Source organism: Pararge aegeria, chromosome 3, assembly GCF_905163445.1.
Source record: "Pararge aegeria chromosome 3, ilParAegt1.1, whole genome shotgun sequence".
Taxonomy (NCBI): domain Eukaryota; kingdom Metazoa; phylum Arthropoda; class Insecta; order Lepidoptera; family Nymphalidae; genus Pararge; species Pararge aegeria.
Genome location: NC_053182.1, coordinates 6,688,108 through 6,709,193, shown reverse-complemented (window position 1 = coordinate 6,709,193; position 21,086 = coordinate 6,688,108). Strand labels below are relative to the sequence as shown.

Sequence of the window (21,086 nt, the reverse complement as noted above, 5' to 3'; positions counted from 1 at the left end):
AAAGCTTTCAAAAATTTCGGAACTGAGGAACAGAAAGGAAGAACATATCAATGCGAGCTATTTATTTATGCGAAATTGTAGGATAAAGTTACGAGCAACCGTCGTCGTTGGTGATAAATAATAAGAAAGTTGAAAGTTCCTTAACCTTTCTTTGTGTAGGAGGTATCTTGACGTCATATATCGGATCATTATATGCATTTTATGGACAAGAACGTCAAGACTAGATTGTTATGGTAGTGAAGTAAGTATTGTAATTAATTCAATAAGTACAGCTTCCCACTATGCTCACCTTTTACGTGTTACGGAAATAGGTAGACTGGTTCACGATATTGTGAACATGTATGGAAGAAAATATATAGTTAAACATTTTCTATCTAAACCTATTTTATTTTTATAATTTATTTTTACGACAAATAGGTACCAGTTGTGTTATTCCTTTGGATTTTAGATATTTTTAGGTTAAACTCTTATATCTATATGCCTACTCCATTTTTGTAAGTTGTTATATTATTTGAACAATCTCTTCATTGCTTTTTAGTATAAAGATTAAATTAAAACGCTTAAGAATAAAATAAAAGGGCTTTTTTAAATTTTCAAAATATGCTTTACAGTAAAGAATGACGAAAAGTTTTTCTACATCATAAGACAGGTGAGAAAAAATGGACTAAACACATACCTACTTAACAGGTAAGAGAAAAATGAACTGTAGGAACCTACCTATATGATATATACCTTATTTTATTTATTAAAATTAATTGTTTTAATAATTTCCTTAACACCCTCTGGAGACCTATATTGGCCGACTGTGTTTTACACATTTTTGCTGGTAAATAAATATTTAATTGAAATTTAACATTAACTTTTAATATAATAGCACATTAATCTGTTAAAATCATATATCACTGCTTAAAATATATTAATAAATCTCCTATAAAATTAGCGTTTTGTTTGTTACACAAAGTCGGCAGTAATGACTCGATATTATAGATATATAATTATTAATTATATAATTATCTTAAAACTTTAAATCTTCAAATTAATGAGCTTCGACTGGACACATCTGATGTGGGTTGTCAAAGCGTTTGGTAGGTAATTGGTCTCTGGTTGCAACCTCTGGCCAAGGTTATTCTAATTTCTAGCACTGCTTAGTCACAATTCCCTCCCGTAGGGAAATAGCTAAAATACATCACTGTTTAACTTAGTTACACTATCAAAATTCAAACCACATAACATTAATTATATATTATAATAAACACACATATTATATTATATATACTCTCTCTCTCTCTCTCTCTCTCACACACACACACACACACACACACACAGATGCATATATGCAGACACAACCGTCAAATATACAACATGCTTACGAGTCAAATAACAATAAGAAAATTGAACTAGGTACTGACCTGACCTAATTCTTATTGTATTCAGCAAAAAAAAACTGCTTACTCAATGGAATGCAATGTAAAGTATTTTTTTTCCTACAATAGGTGGTAGGTACTTATGGTCACAGTTCGTTTATCGTAACTACAAGTTTTTTTTTGCGAATTTCACTCAATACTTATTAAAAAAATATTCTAACTAATTTTTACAGTAAGAAACATTATTTGTGAATTTGATCTGTTGAATAATGGCAAATAAAAGTTCGTAGTTAAATATTATACGGTAAAGTGCTTATTATTTAATTTTATATAAAAATAAAATTATTTTTAAATAAAATTGATTATAAGTTAAAAGATGAATATGAAAATGTTTAAAAACACATCACAATCCAAATGAAGGTTTTTAACTTTCTGTAGCCAACCTGTCAAATATCCCATTAGCCCTAAAGGCATTTTAATTTAGTTCGAACAAAGAAAACACTCACTTTTTCCCATTTTTTGTAAAGGCGGTATCACTTGAGCTTTACTGGTAAACAAACGGACAATCGGATCGCACTGTTTCACCAACAGAGGCACGCCTGCGACCGACGCGAGTATACTACTGACGCTGCTCACTCGTCCGAGCAGCCCTATATACATCATACCTACATTAGGAAATACGCACGTGCACTCATCTAATATATTTGTTTTGATTGTGGTTTGGTTTGCATTAAGTGTCAAAAGTTTAATTTTAGCCTGTCAGTAGCATTCTGGACACCTTTTCCAGCTCCCACCCTCTTTATTATTATACTCTAAAGGCATACACGTCAATATAATTTTCCGTATTAAATATTCTTATTACTAAAGATCTGAAGTACTTATTGGTATAAAATATTGATGTGCAACCTGTGTCCTTGGCCACAAATTAACTTAACGTTTTCTCCAAGGAAATTAAATCTTTTTTTTTACGTATGGTGGCGTTTGAGGACAATATAAAATATAGGTATGATAGGAGTAAAAGACCGCTTGATGTTTAAGCACACAACATAATAAACTATAATTAAATATATGAAGTTCTTTCCAACAAAAAAATATATGTTATTTAGTTCTGACCATATTTCTGATTTACTGGACTAAAGTATAATTTATTCAATTATTATTTAAAACGCGAAATTACCGTTATATGATCATTAATTGGTTGTCCGCGGTATTCTAAAAAACTAGTTTTAGTTTACACTAGTTGTTTACCGCGACTTCGTTCGCGTAGTTGTTGTGTATGTCTGTATTATAATCTGATCCCCGAACTATGCAGAAAAACTTGAGATGTTTTACTTTGTAAAAAACAAAAACAAATCCTTGGTAACCGTATATTTTTCCTATATAAAAAGTACCCCACGTGCTATTCCGATTCAGACTTATTATAATTTAACTCTGCGTTTTTTATCCATATATAATTCAGCCGTTCTGTCGTCAGAGAGTAGGTAACACACAACCATCCAAACTTAATATTTCCAAATATTTATCCAAAGTTTATAATATTGGATCTTGCCCTGTAGTGGGCCGGCCACTACAGGGCAAGATTCTCCTCTCAGAATGAGACGGGTTAAGGCCGTAGTCTACCACACTGACCCAGTGCAGATTAGTGGACTCCACACACCCTTGAAAATATTATGGAGAACTCTCAGACATTTAAGTTTCCACGCGATGTTTTCCTTCAGCTTTAAGGCAATTTAAACATCACTCATATTTAAATGTATTATATTAAAACTCCGAAAAGTCAGTGGTGCGTGCCGGGGATTAAACTCGGTCTTCACGAAAGGAAAGCCGAAGCCTTACCGAAAAACAGTGGCGTGCACTTCATGCACAAAAGCGCTGCATACCCTAATTTTCATAAAACAGGCAACTTAGGAGGGTTCTGACATTTAATGCCATTTTACTTTTTTGTGCCTACCCTGATCCAAAATCCTGTGCACGCCACTGCCCACAAAGCTATTACCTCTTAATAGTAGGTATAGATAATAATAAACACCGGTCAAGTGTGAGTCAGAGTTGCGGAAGGAACGATACGTATTATTTTCACAGAATTTACCACCACATAATCAGTTAGTTTATATAAATGAAAAAGGCGATAGACTGAATGATCTATGAACGCACAGCTCCAACCACTTCAAACACACTTTTGCATTTATAATATTAGTTAGGGTTAAAAATGAAATTTAGAAATGATTCTGTGATTCAGAACATTCAAATTAAAAAAAGGCACAATAAAAAACCGACTTAACTAACTAAAAATCAAGAAATAAAATATTTTTACAACATTTTTAAGTCGGTGCCAAAGTAAAATGTAAAATTAACAAGTATAGAAATACTTTACATTTTCTATAAATAGTGGGTAAATATTCGCCCCTTTCCAATTATCAAATAATTGCTTATCTGAAAGTTGCTTTTATAGACCGCGGTGCATACAACGAACTAAAGCCGACGACCCGGAGCGATTATTTTATATGTTAAAAGACAAACTTATTATTACTGTCTATTTCATACAGTTCCAATAGATTTTTTCTCAAATACAACTTTGTTTTTAAAGCTAAAGAAAATCGAATTCTTACGTAAATGGTTTTGATGCACAATACACGATTGCCTTGCCAAGCCTATTATTTAGAGCGGTGGTCTCCTAAGTTCAAATTGCTCATATGATTGTCAACCATCGTAAGGAAAACCTCCCAACCTTTGTAGTAAAGTAGTAGTTCTAGAGCTATCCTCGACAGAGGTCTTTCGAGGAAGTAGGTACTAACACCCACCATGCATATAACTGCCGCCAAGCAGTATTACTTTGAAACTGTCTGCACCTACGCCTCAGGTTTTTAGATATAGGGCGGCAACTTTTAGGACGTGTTCCTTGCCTGCCCTGCGAAGTGGTGTGCTATTCTGGTCTGTGGTTGTATAGGCGGTGGGTTTCTACTAACCATCAGTCAGGTCATGGCACGCTAAAAGAACAACTTCGTTACAAAGTTTGATTTCACTTTCTAATTTAAGGTGGAGTGATAACGTGGAAATTGGCAGACAGACAACAAAATTATCCTATAAAATACCAGAAAGGTTCCGTGTTTCCAGTTTAAAGAACGGAATCCTTAAATCATCGCTGACGTCACATAAGTAGGTAGAACCCAGCTGCTAATTAGCAAAAAGCAGCTGGCACTGTACTGACGTCACTTTGATAGTTCATTTTTTACGATCTGCTGGGGTATTTTTTAATGATCTTTCAGTTTTTATATGGCTGTCATTTAATCACCATAGTTACTTTTTTTGCGCTGATAGCTAGTTCGTTTTTTGTTGAATATTTCATAGGTTCATTATAGTTTGTTTGCACAAAGACTGTCAATCTATTAGCCTTTGCTAATTTCACGATGCTTACGTTTTTATCGACAAAAACCAGCAAATTACCAATCTTTGTACTCCAAAAAATGTCTGGTTTATACAGCTGTGGCTTACACCCTACCGACAAAGATCTGCCGCCAAGCGAATTAGCGTTCCGTTAGCAAAGAATTTAAGAGAAAAGGTTTAATTTAACTGCCATACCCTAGGTTAGCTCGCCACCATCTTAAACTGCATCATATCTTATTACCAGGATATTGCAGTCAAGGGCTAACTTGTAGTGGAATAAATGGAAAAGTATTTAAAAAAAATGTACAGTTCGTTTGGATAAACCAGAAGAATGTAAATAGACAGGCTTGATATTCAAGGATAAAGAATGCAAAAACTACCTATGATCGATCCAAGAAACGACAACGACCGTTTATTGCCATCTTGTTGGAAAAACCATGCTGCCAAACGATTTATCGTGCGTAGTAAGTAGGTTACCTACGATGTTCTGTGGTTCCGGTATGATTATGCGTAAAAACCAAGGGTTGTAGTTCTATAAAATATTCTGTGGTAATGTGCAAAACCGCAATATCTATTGGACCTTCGAGGTATGGAAGTTTTTCAATGTTAATGTCCCCGTTACTTGGCACTACAGGGCATGGGTCTTTTTCAAGAATGCGAAGGGTTAAAGGCCGTAGTCCGCCACGCTGGCCCAGTGGACTGGTGGATTGGTGGACTCCACACACCTTTGTGAACATTATGGAAAACACTCAGTATGCCTGACAGGTTTCCACGAAGGACGATATTTTCCTTCACCGTTGAAGCAGGTGATATTTTAATTGCTTAAAACGCACATAAAATAAAAAAGTTAAAGGGGTTCGAACTCGGCCCCCGAAAGTGAAGTGGAAGTTCTACCCAGTGGGATAATCACAGCGTCAAAGGTTTTTATAATAGGGGTTAATTCCTACTTTCTTGAAATTATAAAATATTTTTCCTAAGACGAAGAAACAGACAATAAAAATACTAACAGGTGTTAAAAGGTAGAATAACCCATGAGGCAGAGTGGTGGGGCTATGCACTAGAACCCTCTCTTCCATGAGAGAGTAAGTGACCCCATCAGTGGGAGGTTACTAGGCTGATGATTTTATCTCAGACCGACGTCTCTTCACTGTAGTAGGCGGCAAGTTTTCTAATGGAGTTTTAGATTAAATTAAATTGTTACTATAGTTAAAAGTAAGTCCAAAACGATCGTATGCTGCACAGCTTCTACATTTAAAAAAATCCTTAGTTTTTAAGCCACATACTAATTTGAAAAAGAAATTGTGCTACTCAGAGAAACGTTTTTATAAAACCTTTCGTTTTGTCAGCGCTATCAAGTGTCGAGTACAGTTTTAGCTGCGCCATCTATTGCGTAGTAGAAATACTATAATAATACTAACATGCTTCTACTAAAATACAGATGGCGATGAAAACAAAGGAAATTGTTACTCAATCATTATTACCATGAATGTGCTTTATCCTTTTTTTCCCCTGGGCAAATGGACTTGGACGGTATCTACGGGGATGCCCAGAGGATATGTCAAACTCTGACGACTATAACTCTCTGGTGTTACCACTCGCCGCTTGGGGGCGGAGCCTGGTGAACGCTTTTGCACACAATCGCGAATCGCCAGTGGATGTCCGCCGCAGTAGGATTATTACTAATGTTTCAAAACCAAACATCTTAGACACTTATGGGCGTATCAACAAAGCTATATATTATAACGTTTCATTTACATTCATTTAATTCATTTACAGTTATTACTACCACTTCAGAATAGGGCATTGCAATAGAATTGCACAACAAAGTTATATTTACTAATATATTTGGTAATCAAACTTGGTTTACTGTATTTTATATTAGTGATTGGGTGGCGGTTTGCGTGGTGATGTGTGCATGAACTGCATCAAAATTGTTGTAGTGATATTTAGGTAAATGGTATAATATAATAAAAACAAATACGCTAAACATTGTAACTGTTATTATATTATCGTGATCAAAATTATGTAGCTCAATGGGTAGGATTTCAACTTCACTATCGGGGGCCGAGTTTGAATCCCAACTCTAACTTTTCTAAGTTATGTGCTTTTTAGGCAATTAAAATATTTCTTGCTTCAACGGTGAAGGAAAACATCGTGAGGAAACCTGCATGTCTCAGAGTTCTCCATAATGTTCATAAAGGTGTGTGGAGTCCAACAATCCGTACTGGGTCGGCGTGGTGGACTACGGCCTTAATCCCTTATCCTTGTGGGATTTAATTTTTTAATTTACTTTTTTATTAGTACCTACAGAAAACACGTTATACGTAAATTTTTTATAAGAAAAACGTTTTAAAACATTATTTTATTGGTACTGAAAAAATCAATAATTTGTTAACTTATTGATTTTTTTATTTTTATTGACAAGACAACTGCAATAAAAAAAGAAACTTTTTGTTAAATCAAACATTTCGCGGTTTGTTTCAGAGCTATTTTCACGTGATCCGACCTACACATAAAGTTGTTTCTGCGTGCGCGTGCACCTGACCTAGACGCGCGAGAGGTCAATGCGCTCGCCATAACGCGTTCAGCATTCTTCATTTGCCTTGCACTTACTGCATGTTAGCTAAGAGCTTTGGTCTTAGCGTCATTGCGAAAGCTTTGACATTCATACTTAGTTTAGGCTTTCCAGCTAGTAGAAGGTTTACAGTAAGGGTTGCCAACTGTAACCTGGTATACAGAAACACGCCATGACAGTGTCACCCCAAAGTAAACCGTTAGCACTGGGATGCCATGACACTCGTACACGCCACTGAGGTTTAGTGGGTATTGCTTAAGTAGAGTCCCACACACCCACCTATCCGGTGGGATCCGTTATTACACTAAATTCCTATTGCCATAACCAAATATTGATACTATTTTAAAAGTTGGTAACCCAAAGCCAAACTCGGCCTTTCCTGAACACAGTCACTTTTTACGTAAAAATGTAGATTAGATAAAATTATGAAATATAGTTTATTAACGTAAAACACGAAAAAATGCCATTTCAAAAGTAAAAATAAATATACTTTTTTTTTGTAAGTTGGTATTATTTAATTATTGTTATACTTATGCGTCTTCGTCTATGCAAATTCGTCAAAAATCCCTCAGTGCCTGAAGACGAAAGTCTTCGAACAGTGCGTGTTGCCAGTGATGACCTATGGCTCTGAAACATGGTCGTTAACTGTGGGCCTCATAAGAAGGCTTAGAGTCACTCAGCGGGCGATGGAGAGAGCTATGCTCGGAGTATCTCTACGCGATCGAATCAGAAATGTGGAGATTCGTAGAAGAACCAAAGTTACCGACATAGCTCAACGAGTCGCGAAGCTTAAGTGGCAATGGGCCGGGCACATAGTTCGGAGAAAGGATGGACGTTGGGGTCCCAAGGTGCTGGAATGGCAGCCCCGTACTGGTAAGCGCAGCGTTGGTCGACCCCCAACGAGGTGGACAGACGGCATTAAGCGCGTCGCAGGTAGCCGTTGGATCCAAGCGGCTCAGAATCGTGGAATTTGGAACTCCCTACAAAAGACCTATGTCCAGCAGTGGACGTCTATCGGTTGATGTGATGATGATGATGATACTTATGTACTCTGCATTTCAAAAAATAAATTGGCAACCCTATTATTTTTTTTCGCCACAACGAGTCAAAATACACTCTGCGAAGGTTTTATTTCAATGCAGATGCACCCTCCGGATATGTTGACTTTAAACGTTGCTATTAAGTTATTTGAAAGCCAACCACTTCTGAGAATGGTAGCAAAGCCTGCTTGAAGCATCAAATCAAGAACTCTGAACGAAACCATGATCCAACAGAACAGATGAGCATATAAGACTTAAGTGGAAGGAAGTTCCGGCCTCCATCTCCGAAGAGGTATTTTCATCAGATACTATATTTGAAATTTAAATGAGACGATCCCCTTTCAAAAATGAAATCAATATGTAATCATGAACAGAAGAAGAAGATGTAATCCTGCGTCATCGCAGGGCATGCCTTTTTCTTTTAATTTTGCGCAATAAAGAGCTTACCAATCTATCTATATAATTGAAGTCATTATGGAAAATAATGAAAGTCATGGAATAAGTTAAGACACAAAAACAAAACTATTATCATACCTAAACAACAAGTATAGTTTACCTATCCCGTTAACGGTGGTCGTATATACACCGTTACTTAGAAGCCTGATGACACGATCTTTGAAACGATAATAATATAAGTCATTAATTATAACCAGTTAAAACTTTATTTTATTTATGTAAATATGTGTAGGGACTCTTCATCTGTCTGTCTGCTACTCTAATAATAGAGCGCAGCGTAGAGTTTGTAGAACGCGTTTAGTGCTATCTGGATTTGGTAAATCCGGTTTTTAAATAAAACGCTAAGCGTGTTAAATAGCGGATAAAAGTTCGTATGGTAAAAACGTACTTATCGGAAGTTGTACACGCTAACCTGTAGTATAATATCTACCTACAGATTATTATTTATGTTTCACTGCAGTCAATTTTGGAAACGTTAAATTTTTTTAAGCGTCTTAGTTTTCTAGGTCCCATACAACAGAAACACAAAAGTTAAGGGAGGAGATCCGTGCCCTTTAGTGGATGGTATAGTTATGGTGAAGTTCAAATGAATACTTTTGATCCGATTGAGATTAACAAGTCAGAATAGTACCACGTAATACAATTTGGGATCACGCCAAAATGATTGGGTTATTGAACGATCACACGTGGTGGTGTATCTGTAGACATTAAAATAATTGCTCTATTGTGTAGCTAAAAATAGGTACACACGTCTTTTGACATTCATTTCCATATACCATGTACGATCGCTATGTCATCTTCTTCTTTTTTTCTTGCAATTTTTGATGCATTCTACGAGTCGTCATTAAATTTTATATTATTACTAGCGGACCCCAGCGCCATCTGTCGGGCTAATTTGTGAATCTAAACCATCCAGGGTGCCACCCAAACGTTTACCAAAAAAATCATTCAAATCGGTCCAGCCAGCAAGAATATATAAGATGAAAGAGTTCTAGTCTAGACCTGGAGGTGTTAATTCATAATTGTCACATTGAATCTATTAAAATACTCAAAATGGTAGCAGTATAGGCAAAATAATAAAGCTAAAAAAATTACGGCACTTGATGTTCGAGAGATAAATAACTAAGAAAGACGTACTACTAGTTTCGTTACGCATTTTTGTAACTTTGTCTGTCTTCTTATGGAAAAACTCTAATTGAATCGTATAAACAACCATACAATCATTTATTTTACAATACGCTGTTAAGTAACTACATAGACTATTAGTAGTTTATGTTATTTCAATCTTATTAAGCTGTTCATACTCAGGACATTACCTGTGGGGTGTAGCGCGATTTAATAATATATATATATATATATATATATATATATATATATATTATAATCATAAGGCTACTATTGGAAAAGCGTGATGGGGTTATACAGTATTCATATATTGAAAAGCTAAAGACAAAAGAATAGAACAAAATAAAGACAAATGAAAAAAAAAGTTGTATATACAATTTATTAAGAAAATAAAATCACATATGACATCAGCTAGCAAGAGCTATTATTACGTTAAAAATATTGTAATAACATTTTTTTTATTGTGGCAGTAACAAAGGTCTGATTATGGAATGTTGGTGTTATTTAATTACTTTAATCTCTTACAAAAATCGCAGTGAATGCTACGAAGGAAACTTTACATAACATTTATTTAAAATATTATGCCGTCTTTATTTCGTAATTTTTGTATTGGAAATGACCTTCGACACCAATTTTTGAAGTAACTTAAGAGTTTATTTATCAATTTTGCCATTCATTATTTGTTCATACAAATGTAAATTATAAAACATAAAATTCTTAATCCTTGGCCTTATAATTATGTGTGTTTGACACTGTCAAGAATATGCTCTATTTCACATTTCTTATTATTTAACTAAAAGAATGAAAATTTAGATAAAGTGTATCATGTCATAATTAATGACTTTTACAAACTCTTATTCTCTTACACAAAAAATAAGTAAATTGGAAGAAATTGGGTGATTGCACTCAGTGCTCCTTTGTAATTTGTACCTTATTGTGTGCAATAAAGAATTAAAACAAAATACCCACCTCAACGCTTCGCTTATGAGGCGTGCAATAAACGGTGATAAGCTGGATGTACAAAAGTTTTTATATTCCTGTATACTATCTGACCCTGGTAGCAAAGTTTTTTCAAGAGATTGAGCTAGATTAGTGAACTCCACACACCTCCTGGATAACTCTCAGGCATGCAGATTTCCTCACGATATTTTCCTTCACCGTTGAAGCAAGTGACATTTAAATTATTTAAAGTTAGCAATACGCATTAGCATAAAATACAATTGTGTCTGAACTACACTTGAACCCTCATTATTGTCAAAGATTCAAGATATTATTAGCATATTACAAGCCGTTTACCTTGGTCTTGCTTCTGACACCCTCAAAATGCGAAATGCATAACCCTAATATTAGCGGTTGCCGAGACTTGGTCCGCGCTTTTTTATTGTATTCTAGATATCTCCATGCAAAATTTCGCCAAAAAAGACCTGTTAAACCGTGCATAGGTTATAAAGGCAATGTTTAAATCCATCGTGCTTTTTCGGGATAAAATATATTATTTCTATCTCCAGGATGTACCTAAGCTTTAAATGAGCCAAATTCAATTAACATAAGAAACAAACAAACAGAGATACTTTCTAATTTATAAATGTATACACACCTTGACGTGTATTACAATAATAATTTGAATTCCTAGAAAAGGTGGATGAGTTATGTTTTCTCTAGTGATAGTACGTAAACTTTACCTTTAATTTAAATATTATATTCCTATTGCTGTAGTTCGTTTAAATTATGTACACCGTTTACACTGTGTATCTTAATTATTTATCGATAAATTATGTACGTTTTAGTTTTTTAGCTTATATAAAAATATATTAGTTTTATGTTATGTTTATTATACTCTTGGGTTTATTTAGTTTATTTAGTAGTATTCATTTATTGCTGTTTATTTTTTTGCTTGTTTGTTGTATTATTAAATTTAAATTAATAATTAAATTAAAATATTAAAATGTGGTCAGTGGAAGGCTACGCATATCCATGGTGTCACCTGGTACAAGGTGCCAACTGAAAATCAGCGCTGTATGCTCCCACTGGTGCATGCAGCACAATGCTGAGCTGGCACCTTTTTCTAGGTTGTGCTACATATAACATACGTTGTGTCGGTTATGTGGTATATAAATTTTTCTTTCTTTCTTTCTAATAAGATGAGGATGTTAAATAGGGTTATATTTGCATGAAAATATGTTATTTTTAGTTTCGATTTCATTGGCATGCACAAGCTTTGATTAAATATGAAAAAAGAAAAATTGGCGCACCTGTGTAGCTATTTAAATTTTAAAAATATATAAGAGTCTGTAGTTTTACCACAATGTCCTAATCAATCATAAATCAGTTATAAGGGAATTTTTTCTCTTACTTTTCCTCACTGAATAATGGAGCTACTTTAATTACAGATAGACACAGTAAATGCACACTGCAATATGGAAGTGAATGTCACAGGAGGGGTTTATATTTTTAGCAACAAAACAGAGCTGACGTCATCACACGTGACCGTTTCATAAGCGTTTTGCTTTTAAACTAGTCCAAAAATAGCAAAGTTCAAAACCACCCTAATAATAAAAACACTGAGGGGTTGATGATTGAAGATTGGAATAAAATTGCCACCACCCTCCTCTTCCCGCGGTTGTTTGCTTGTTCCCTCTTCCATCGACAGGGGTCTCTCGATGCGAACCCATGGAAAGGGTCACCCTGATCAGTTACCCTGAGCCCCCTACAGGGACTCCGACTTCCGAGGACGTTTTCGCGACGTTCCCGCGGTTGTCGGACGAAGGTCCTCTGTAATACTAGATGATACCAACTAGTATTACGATCACCAATCCGTCTTCGCAAAGTGGTGATTATGAGCAAATCCCCCTATTCAGAGAGGCTTTTAGTCCGGCGCTGGACTATTATTAGTAGGCTTTTGATGATTATTTAATCACTCAAAAGTTAAACCGAGCCGCTTATTTATTAATGACTAGTTACCCGCGGCTATGGGCGTGCTGCGAGACCTAGATAAAGACAGCAAAAAAAAAACACTACAGATTTAGCTTTAGTATTGATTATTGAGTGCCTTCCGAAACAAATTTCAAAAGGTATTGTTAAGTTTTCTCTTGATTTTGAGTAGTACATTTTTATGAGTTACTAGCGTAACTAGCCCGCTTCGCCGGGCTAGATTTTGCTTTATTTTATATTAAAGCTGTATTTGACAGTTCAAAAATAGGAGTGCTCCGATCGTCACCAAACCTTATGCCCTTAAAGTTTCATTGAAATCGGTCCAGCAGTTTTGGAGCCTATAAGGAACATACCCACACACTTTCTCTTTTATATATATAGATTATAAGCAGTGGCGTGCACTTCATACATGCACAAAAGGACTGCATACCCTGAAATTTATATATAACTCCGAACTCGTATAAGAGAAGAATTTAAGCCGTTTCATGCAATTTTCCTCCTGTATGCATACTGGTAGGAAATCCAGTGCACGCCACTGATTATAAGTATATCTACATAGATATAGATAAACAAAGAAACAATAGAATTTACAAACGCTCGACTTCCAAGTACGACGTGCAACACCTTTGACCAATGGTGGAAATGATTATGATGATAAATCACGAAAAACGTTGCGCAATTACTTTAAAAATCTTTAGCAGTAGTAGAGCTATTTGTGACAGCGCCTGGGGAAATACCTTCTATGGCCGTGCTTATTGCCCATCCGCTTGGTCCGTCAATTATTACATAAAAAAAAAACACCGCAACATCCATCTCAACTATAGCCAGCTATTGATCAATGTAATCCGTAGTCTTCGAATTGAATTTAGTAGTGCAAGGATATCGTAGTGATCCACAGAATAGCAAGAATAGAACAGCACTACTGAATTTAATGTGCCATCTCAATGTTTTACCTATATTAAATTGAGTAGATAATAATCTCGGGCGTTTTACTTGTAATGTACGTGTAAACGCTATATAATATCAGCAGCCCCAACGATTACCACCGACTTACCATAACCGAGAAAACAGAAATTTGACATATTAGTAATTGATTTAATAATTTACCTTACTATAAAATTTACAGCACGTTTTTCTGCAAAAAATAATAGAAAAAAAACGTAAAAATTATTATTGTTTGTAACTATAAGTCGGCGTTAATGTCTCGACATCGTTTAAGATTGTTTTGGTTACTAAAGCTAATGAAAAAACTGCGTAATAAGTATTGACAACTAAACAAACTAAATAATAACCAAAACTAATAGTTGTATTGGAGTTTGGTCAGCTAGCATCGGCTCCTAATATGAGGGAAGAGTTCAAGTGGCTCATTAATAAGGGTGATAACAATAAGGTGTTGATATATAAGATTAATATAATAACAAAACAATACTAAGCATCATTAGCTGTAATCTCGAAATATGTAATCATTAACAAACGGCCAAAATAAAATGGGACTGATGCAGTCACGTATTAAAATAGTTTATCAGTCACGAATTGAGACGTTATCTTCTCAGATAAATTAAAGGTTGATAATTATTTATTTTATCTACATTTATATCTTAAAATCCTGATTAAAATTTACAGGAGTGGATAAAATTGATTTCGTAACAAAATAATACTCGAGTGCCCTTTTTTTTTTTAATTTAAATCAGTACACCCGCTATTGCCCAACCAAAGAGGTTTCTCATCTTATATCTAACTGATTTTATAAACAATTACTTATAAAGTTGTCTGTTTATTTACTAAGGTCACACATATTTTACTGGGATCAGATAGCTAGTATGCTACTGGATATCACTATTTTAGGAAATGGAAGCTCTTTAAATTCGCTAAGTAAATGATATCATGATCTCACGGGTATTCTCCTTTGTGTATATTCTCTTGATTATATATATATTTTAAACAATATTTGCAGCTTATAATTTTTTTGGTTGTTTACCTTTCATATCTTTTAAAGTATTTTTGAGAATAAGATACTTACTGTAAAAACAATGAGAATCTTCATTCAATACCCAAGAAAACAGTTCTTTTGGATACGGGTACTTATTAAAATATAATAAATAGCGGTGCTAAGTATATGAATAATAAAAACCAAAAAGCGATATTTTACTAGATAATAATACCTTGAGTTTGCCCTATGAGGCAAATAAAATTTTATCTACGTACACATTCATGATTCAAATGCTGCAGAAACGCAAATATTAAATGAAATGGAAACTATTTATCATAAAAACTAGGTCGGTTCAAAGTTTAAACTTTGTGGGCGGTTATATCAAGTATTGGTACCGATATCGTGATTAATTGGACAAAATAGGCCAGAGAAGATAATGTAAATGTAAATGTACCTATACACGGAATATGCTTATGGTCAGGCGAATTGTCTTTGCTTTGTGGGAATATTAGTATATTTCATATTAAATACATATTTATGTTTTTAAATACTTAACAAAGCAAATATTTTGTATTTGTTTTGTTATATTTACCCTTTTATAAAAATTTAGGTTTTTATATATATGGCGGACTAACATCAAGGAACCCAATAGCAAACCCTTTCATTTTATATTATAATTAAACTCTTTCATTGCAAAATGTAAATGGAATAGATTACTGGCTAATTTCCGGAAGGGTTGCCGTAACCCATTTCCCAGCGAGAAAAAAAATAAAAAAGGGATGTTAGGTGTGTGATTTGTTGGACTCATAGATTGTTGGACTGAAATGTTCATGAATCTCGATATTCCACAAGTCGCGAGTAAGCATTAGTAAGAATTGGTCAAAATAAATACAATTCAACAAGTCATCTAAGTAACAGTTTCCTGTTAAAATATTTCCGTTTTTTCGGCGTTGCCCTCGACGAACTCCGTCGACAATGTTCCGGCTCGACGCTCTTCCTCAATTTGTCAGCAATTTGCTTTTGTCATAAATTCTAATAGATCATTGACACTTATGGTTGCGGAACGAACTCCTGAATGTAATGGGAATGTGAAGTAAATATAATATAATATTTTACACTATAGCTACCCGTACCCGAGTAGAGTTGGAGAGTGGGCTAGCTGGACTTAGTATTAACAAATCAAAGACCAAAATTATGCCAATGGACAGGACTGGTCAGCTTTCTAGAATTGGAGAACTCCCGGACTTGGGATTTTTCAGCGAGTTCGTATAACTTGGGTCATTGCTTTCGGACCATGGAGGAAGTGAAAACGACTTTAAGAGACAAATTCAAATAGCTAAAGGTGCAATGACCATATTAACAAGAATTAGGCAAAACAGGAAGGTATCCGACACCAACAAAAAGAGACTAGTCCAAACATTAGTGTTTTCAATCTTCCTCTATGGTTCTGAGGCATGGACAGTTCGAACAAGAATATTCTTAGCTAATTCGGTCACATTGCCCGACGCCTGGGTAGTCATCTAGATAAGCTAATAATGGTAGGTAAAGTTGAGGGTAAAAGATCACTTAGCTAATCACCTCGTTCCTGGTCTGACCAGGTAAAGTCGCTCCCTATCACATAAGCTATCAAAAAGGCCGATGATAGAACAGGATGGAAGGCTGTCATAAAAAACGCTACGAAGGAACTGGTATCCGGACATTTAGTAATTAAGTAAACGACTAAGAAGGAAAAGAAGATTAGTGATATTATAGTGACGAAATTGGTGTGAATTGCGTGGGGCTATTAGATTCATTTCTAAGCAAAATGTTCTATATAATATATTATCATAATTTTTATATTTGTTACTCGATTACTCAGCCAATAAAAAACCGATTTTGATGGTTCTTTTTTATTTAGTTCGTTATACCTCAGAGGTGGTCTGATTTTAATTTGGTGAAGATGATGAAATCGAAGAAACTCGTTAAATATTATAGGCACATCTTTAGGAATTTGAGTATTTTGTAAAGGAACTTTTGCATCTTCTTTCAAAAAGCACAAGACCAGGGATGGCCTACGGAACTATACTTTAATTAGTGTTAAATGGCTTGCGCTTATATGGCTGCTAAGCGTTTTATGCTCGTCACCATAAAAAAGCTGACAGAGAAGTGCTGGGAGAACTACTCGACCATGAATTCTAATTTTTGGTGGTTGCTCGCGTTTTTCTAATTTAGGCGGTTGCTAGCGTTGCGGGCGCATTCCACAACAGTTGTCTGGGTTACCGATTTGATTGTATCTGGCCATTGTATGGGTGAACAACCTTTCGTTATATTTCCCTTAACCTGTCCTTGCACTGCCAATCGATGTGGCCATAAAGCTTCAAACGTACATATTCATATTATTATTTGTGCTGCAATGGATATATCCAAGAAAACACAAAAAAAATAGAATACAAAGGTTGGCCTTAACACTTAATAGCAATCACTGCCAGGTAATCTTAGAATTAGGAAAAAAAGTAGAACAAACTGCAAGTGGTACAAATTTATAAAAATAAACTAATATATTTTTAAATAATATGCTTTACATAGTTACACTTTATATAGTTAGTAATATTTATAATAACTGCCTCATTGGTATATTGGTAATAATATTCGATTGCGGATCGCGGGTTTAAACCCTCGGTCGGGCCAAGTATTGGGTTTCTCTATCAAAACATTCTCAGAGCAGTGCCTCGGAGAGCACGTTAAGCTGTCGTTCAAGCACCCGAACGATTTCCGTTCGAGTCCGATCTGTCATCCCATCGTGGAGGGAATACAGAGAGCACCTGCGCACTCATCTGTGCACAAACACAGGTGTACTCTGTCGGCATATGCCAAAACCTAAACTACAAGTGTGCCTTCCAGCACAGTGAATATATAAGCTTAAGATATTTACTGTGCTCCAGTTTGAAGGCAAATTGGGCCGACCCCATATGCCGTAGCTTTATTTTTTTTTTATCAATACATAACCGAAATACACTGGGCCTACCCTAGACTCGATTAGGGAAAAAAAACAGATTTATGTTTATATAGGCACTCTACGCGCAATCAATAGCATTAAAAAGTCCACTGCTTGGCTAAAGGCCTCTCCTAAACTGAGAAGTGGGCAGAAGGGTTTGTGATCGCAGTAAATGGTATTAGTAATATGGAGGACTTTGCTGCCCATTCTCCGTTATATTCCCTCAGTCGCCCGGGACACCACAAGACACCCGGACCAACTAGAAGATAAGAGGTGGACAGCTGTATCTGATTTTGACGTCAACACTCAATACGTCACGGCTCTTACACGTTTGATGTCAGAAATAATTCCGATGTCCTTTATTTGTATAATAGTTGAAAGTTATGCGTGTAGCGTACTTAATTTAAATGATTTATTTAAATTGAACCAAGCCTGGAAGTTATGAATCATTGTCAATGTATCATCCAAACATAAATACAATTGACTGCATGTATTGGCTTAATTGAACTTTTGACTTTGATTCCGGCGCATTGTTCCATTTTGAATCACTAATAAACAAAAATGTCACAATACTGTGCAATATATGCAAATGACTTAGGTCAAATATGAAATCTATTGGAATATGACCTTATTCATTATTGTACTTAAGGGCTATGAACCCAAAGAGTTTATGCTGTACCTCTTCACTCCCTTTACTTATCTGTCTGTATTTAATTTCTCGTCAACCGTAATAAGTAAAGAACTAAATCAAATTATTATTATATTCTTCACCAGTTTTACGGCCGTATATATAAAAAAGACAATCAAATTATTATATAATATGGGACAAACAGAATCCGTGTAAACGACTAATATTGAAGCATAAAAACCACTCCACTTTAGAGTTTTTTCTCAAACAAACGGTATTCACTTCATACCATTTAGACATTGAAAGTAATTTTACCTCTAATGTTCTAAAAGTTTACGAAAAAAGGAAAAATTAGAAAAACTTTGTAAGCTAGCAACATTTCGCGGGTGTAAACTGAGAAGTGCGTAGGGCGTTTTCACTGTACTACATACAATAATGGCACACTGCACAACATAAAAAAATGGCCGAATGAGAATTCTGTATTTCTTAATTTTGTGATGTAGCATTTTTGCAAACTTTGTTAATCTTCAAAAGATATCCATAACTGAAAAATGTTTGTGTGATGAACATTAATGTGTGTCTGGGTGTTTAGATGTATATTATTGATCATCAGTTATCTTGTTATCCAACACAAGCTACGCCTTTTTTGGGGCTACGTGGCGATGCGATTGTATTTATTTATTTGTTTAACTTTTAGATGATTTTCAGGATTTATTCTAGATTTGAATTTTTTTTTATTGTTTAACAGCAATTTGGGAACACAAGTTTGAATGAAATAATTACAGAGACAAAGCGGTTATTTCATTGTAACACTTTAAACAAAAGGAACTTTTGGGCTGAAGGCAACCCTGGGGTAGTTGAAAGCATTGCAGCAATAAAAATTAGAATAGATTCACATCGCGATCCAAGGCCGAAATAAAAACATAAACGAGATGTAACGTTAAAGGCAATGAAATGCTCTATCTATCTCTATTTTGGAATTCCAAGGTTTACTAATAGACGAATTATAGCACTTTATTATGTTTGAAAGCTTGTTACTCTTCCACGCTATAATTACTAAACCTGAGAATGGAGATTGGTTTAGATTGGACCTGAATTAACACAGTAGCATTTTAACTCGGAAAATTCAAAAGTTCCTGCTATAATAACTAAGTTTAACGAATTCCACGTGGAGAATCTTCATCTATAAGAACCGAGGATAATAATTGTTATTCTATTATATTTTATTACTATCTGAGAATGTTTTGACTTTAACTTTTCGTAATTTTGATACCTATAGTAAAATATTATATGATAGATTTTATCTATTCTTTTTCGGTTGGAGAGGTAAAAATTCTCTACTGACTTCTGCCTTGTAGCGTAACCGAATCGCATAGCCTAAAAAAACACCCCCCAAATTTGTGAAACGTATTTATTTGAGCAATTTTTTTTATGGAGATATAGATACGCCGGAGATTCTACTGACGCTTAAATATGACGTTTGACAGATATACTCTTTCATTTGTCAGGAAAGTTATATAACCATTGATAAATCAGATCGTTAAGAACGGTCAAAGCGTCCAACTTACTCTCAATTTAAGATCGGTCTTAATACAGTCAATCGCTTGATGCTTTTCAGCTTTTCAAACTAAATTCAAGCCCTGCTTAAAGGAGTGTAAGCTTAAATTCATAAATAACTTACTTTCTGGCGTCACTTCGCGTAGAATGACTTTGGTCTGCGCTTCAGCCGGCATTGTGAACACGCTGTATATAAAAAGCTCACGAACGAAAACACCAATGTTACAAGCGAATATAACGTTTAACGTTTTGTTATTATGTTACGGGGTTTTCTCACTTTAAAAGTGAATTTATCTCACTTTTCCACAATCGCGTAACGATATACCGTAGTACGGTCACGGACGATACAACTGTATTTGTATAGAGGCAGCGCGAGACTGGTAGAACCACGATCGGTAGCCGTATAATAGAGTTAAGGAGTAAGGTTTCGAGCGCATATACCGTAGTTAATACGATCGCGTTTGTAAATATTTGATTTATAAGCTCGGACCATTGATGCGTTTGCAACATGCGATAAAGCACGCGTATTATAGTTAATAATGGACCAATGATGGAGAGGTTTAGTTGCGACATCTCTTATCAAATGATAAAGTTGGTAACTGGTGGACGATGATGATGAGAAATCTTATCGGATTTCTTTGTTATTGTCTATGCATCTGTCCGTGTCTACTTTAGAGCTTCTTTATACTTTTAAAACTAAAAGTTCGTCTGTTTGTAGTGGACTCCATTACCGGTCTATGGCCATCCATCATCTATCCATTCTGCCATCTGACGGGCAGTCCGTGTATCGTGGCGCTCTTGTTGGGCGTCCGTACCCGAAGGGTGCTAAACGGAATTATTACTTACTACTAACCCCCGCTTTCCATTTGTCCGTCCGTGCATCTGTCAGCGGGCTGTTTTTGATGTTTTCTATTACCACCATGATAACAAAAAATAAGATTAATAAGCAGGACAGTTATATTATTGAATCCGTACCCCTGGCGGTTTTTGTGCGACATCGTTCCAGAACGCTAAATCGCTTGGCAGAACGTCTTTGTCGCTAGGGTGGTAACTAGCCACGGCAGAAGCCTCCTACTAGACCAGATCAGGGAAAATTCTGAAATTATAATTTCAGATTTCGTC

General features: G+C 35.2%; 1 protein-coding gene across 2 annotated transcripts in view; it reads right to left on the bottom strand.

Annotated features, from left to right (window-relative positions):
• The window catches only part of LOC120636152 (clavesin-1), a 36,774-nt gene extending 16,364 nt beyond the window's left edge, over window positions 1–20,410 (bottom strand). Inside the window, exon 1 of one of the 2 annotated variants that reach the window (XM_039907489.1) lies at window positions 20,089–20,410. In XM_039907489.1, coding sequence (XP_039763423.1) covers window positions 20,089–20,140 — 52 coding nt within the window. In that variant the 5' untranslated portion in view covers window positions 20,141–20,410. Of the gene's footprint in view, window positions 1–1,870; window positions 1,999–20,088 lie in introns of those variants that run through there. The other variant, XM_039907481.1, reaches the window with a different exon arrangement.
• Between the last annotated feature and the right edge of the window lie 676 nt (window positions 20,411–21,086).